Below are 3,151 nucleotides of genomic sequence, written 5' to 3'. Positions count from 1 at the left end.
GGGGGGGGAATAACACCCGCAGTCATAGCCAGTCATGCTTTGACCTCTACCCTGTACTCTTCGCAGGCAATCCCGGGTTGCTTTGAAAAATTCACGCAACTGATTAATGACAACACGGTGGCAATTGTAGCTGTGGCACTGGGAATTGCAGCCCTTGAGGTACGGACACTCCTCATCGAGGAATCAGATTGTTGTTGTTTTTGTTTTTTTAAATGTAACACACGTATAAAAGAGGTGTTTATAAGTGCGGAAAGATTTTACTGGGCAGCTCAAATCAAAATGATGCACATTGCCCTCAAAGGTGTAAGATTCTGTCCCATTCATTCGGCGGTAAATGTACTTTTTTCTGAATGTAGCTCATTACAGGTCGGATATCATTTAACCTCAGGGGTGTTCAAATTCTGGCCTGGGTATCTTCTTTTTTCTCAATTTTTGTTTAAAAATAAGCACTGTACGGGACAACTTTGTGCAAAGGCCCTTTAAAAGAGCCCTACCTCAAGAGTGAATCATATTTGCCGTTGCATTTGCTCTTCTTACCGACAGTGTATTCTCTGTATTCTCCGCAGTTATGTGCCATGACTGTTTCCATGATCCTTTACTGCAAGATAGATTCAAGGTCAGCCTGACAGCAACTCCGAAAGGATCATCTTAATCCCCGGACAAATTCTACGGTACTTTACCATATTGCCTGTTTAAAAAAAGACTGCTTATATTTGTACATAAATGTCTAATCTGCTTGATCAGAAGGTAAAGCGGCAGCCTAACAAGCCTATTTTAAGCACGATGAAGAGAAATGAGTTTCCGTGAATAGACCATTTATCAATGATACTGCAAATTTACGCCAGTGATTATTTAATGTGACAGAGTGTTTTACGGCCTTTGACACACAAGACTGAATTACGTGATGATTAATATTGTCATAATAAAATAGATTTACGGTTTAATTTAAAATGATGACTAACAAATATTAGTTGTGTTTGAAACTTAATGATGGGGTGAAAGCGCGAGCAAAGCATGTAATTTACATAGAAGAGGAAGACACATTCGGTCACAGAGTTTTGTGTGTGTGTGTGGGGGGGGGGTTGTATTTTGTATACAAGTTGCCACGAAAACCTGCACTTTGTCGTCATGAAATCACTTTTGTCTGGTGATCGTGCCTTTGTAAACGGGGTACACACCGACCAATCAGTGACCCTGTAATGTCTGACCTTCAAAATAAAAGCATGCTAAATGACCATTGTCCTATGTCTCATGCTGTGGTGTTGGATGTGTTTAGAAAGATTTTTTTCCAAGCAATTTGCTTGATAAATTGCCATGTCCAACACTCATCAACGGAGAACATTTCCCACCCCAAAGTCTGTGCGGTCACAAATCCTTGTGTGTTGTCAATATAAAGTTTGCCTGAGTCATCGATTCAAAACTGGCGTTACATACATGGAGACTTTATTGTCGTTCTCACTGAAAATTTTCTGGTCAACCGTTTACATGTGACGTGATCCATTCCAATCCACCATTTACATGTGCCACTATTAAGAGCCGTGTTACAGCCGTGTGACACGCACGGATCGATGTCAATGTCATGTGATACATCGAGATGGAGTTTATTAATCTCGGTAGTCACGGTTGTTTGACAATAAATTATGATTGTTTTGAAAAATTTGAAAAGAACTGCTTTCAAATGTTCCACCTCGCCATTTTGACTGCACAGGCTACACTCATTTTGTGTCAAATTGGCGACCCATTGTGAAAAATTGGATTGGCAAAAAAAAAAAAAAAAATATTGGTTTGAAATAGCCATTTTGACTGCAGAGTCTACCTTCACTTTGGGTCAAGGTGGTGGTTTTGATGGGCTGGAAGATGTCGCCAGGGACTTCAAGATGGCGGCTAAGTTTGCAGGTCATTAGCCACCCAAGGTGTGCTCTAGTTAGCTATGTCGATGGGCATCTTCTTGACATTGCGCCAATGGAGCGCAACACTGCCACATGCTGGCTGAGACACCGTACATACGGACTCCACTGTGCACCTCAGTTCGCTTTTCTGGTCGTAAGACTGATTAAATATGGCACACACGCTCATAAAAAATACTTCACAGACTGCTGAATTTTGCCATTCGCACTACATATGTGATGAAACATGTGTATTGGCGATAGAAAGACAAACAGCGAGGTCTCTTGCGTGAGTGTGCAAGCCTATTGCCTGATTCGGTAAACGGAGGCTCCGAGCTGGCGGTGCTTTGCTTCACTTCCTGTTCCTCCTCCAGAAGAAATATGCACATCCAGCTATTTTAATGGGGAAATAATTGAGAATCACCGATTTGAAATAGAAAATCAATGGTAAGCACGGACCACAGAACTAAAATGGAATAAAATTGAAAACTTTTTTAAGTCTTCATATGCAGAGGTGTCCAGCAGATGGTGCTAGTGAGGCTCTTGTCGCCCCTGACGGCCTTGAGTTCCACTCCGGCCCTGTCTCGAGGAGCAACGAGTTGTTTGTGTCTCCAACGCCATTCACTTTGATAAAAGTGACAAGAGATTGTAGAGATTCACAGTTTGAGAAAAAGCTTAACGTGGCTGAATGTTAGAAAACTATTGGACCAATCGCCATTGATATTTTCAGAGATTGGTGTAGGCATGGGTAGAGCTACGCACGGGAAGTTTGGTGGTGATTGGTCTTAGTTTTCTAACATTAAGCCACCATAAGGGTTTTCTCTTCAGTGAACGCACATTGGGAGGAAAAAGCTTATGGCCTATAAAATCTAAATTACTGCGGCAATTGCGTTGATATTTTCAGAGCTTGAAGTGGACGTAGGTGGTGTTGTGCATGTGGATTTGGGTGGTGATTAGTCGTAGTTTTCTAACTTTAGGCCACCGTTAGCTTTTTTTGTTTGTTTGTTTTTTACACACAATAAGCGTTTTAGACCGTCCATATTTCCATACGCGTAGAATATATTTGACATATTTCAAATTGATATTTCAACTACACGTCATACAGACAAATATGAATGAATGGGTGTGAAACCCTGCCTCGAGTCTGGATGTCGTGTTTGGGCGGTGCAAAAGTGAGCAAAACAACAACAAAAAAAACCGAGTCGGCTACTTCACTTACACCACACACCACATTTGCCCCTTCTACGTGCATACAAAATGTTTCT

At 41.5% G+C, this 3,151-nt stretch overlaps 1 protein-coding gene across 1 annotated transcript in view; it reads left to right on the top strand.

Annotated features, from left to right (window-relative positions):
• Positions 1-701, top strand: part of tspan34b (tetraspanin 34b) — a 4,025-nt gene extending 3,324 nt beyond the window's left edge. Inside the window, exons 4-5 of the mRNA XM_019893463.1 lie at positions 23-159; positions 567-701. Coding sequence (XP_019749022.1) covers positions 23-159; positions 567-626 — 197 coding nt within the window. The 3' untranslated portion in view covers positions 627-701. The remainder of the gene's footprint in view (positions 1-22; positions 160-566) is intronic.
• Positions 702-3,151: the final 2,450 nt, after the last annotated feature.

The sequence above is a fragment of the Hippocampus comes genome, unplaced genomic scaffold (genome assembly GCF_001891065.2).
Source record: "Hippocampus comes isolate QL1 unplaced genomic scaffold, H_comes_QL1_v1.1 scaffold23, whole genome shotgun sequence".
NCBI lineage: Eukaryota > Metazoa > Chordata > Actinopteri > Syngnathiformes > Syngnathidae > Hippocampus > Hippocampus comes.
This window is presented reverse-complemented; position numbering and strand designations above follow the sequence as displayed.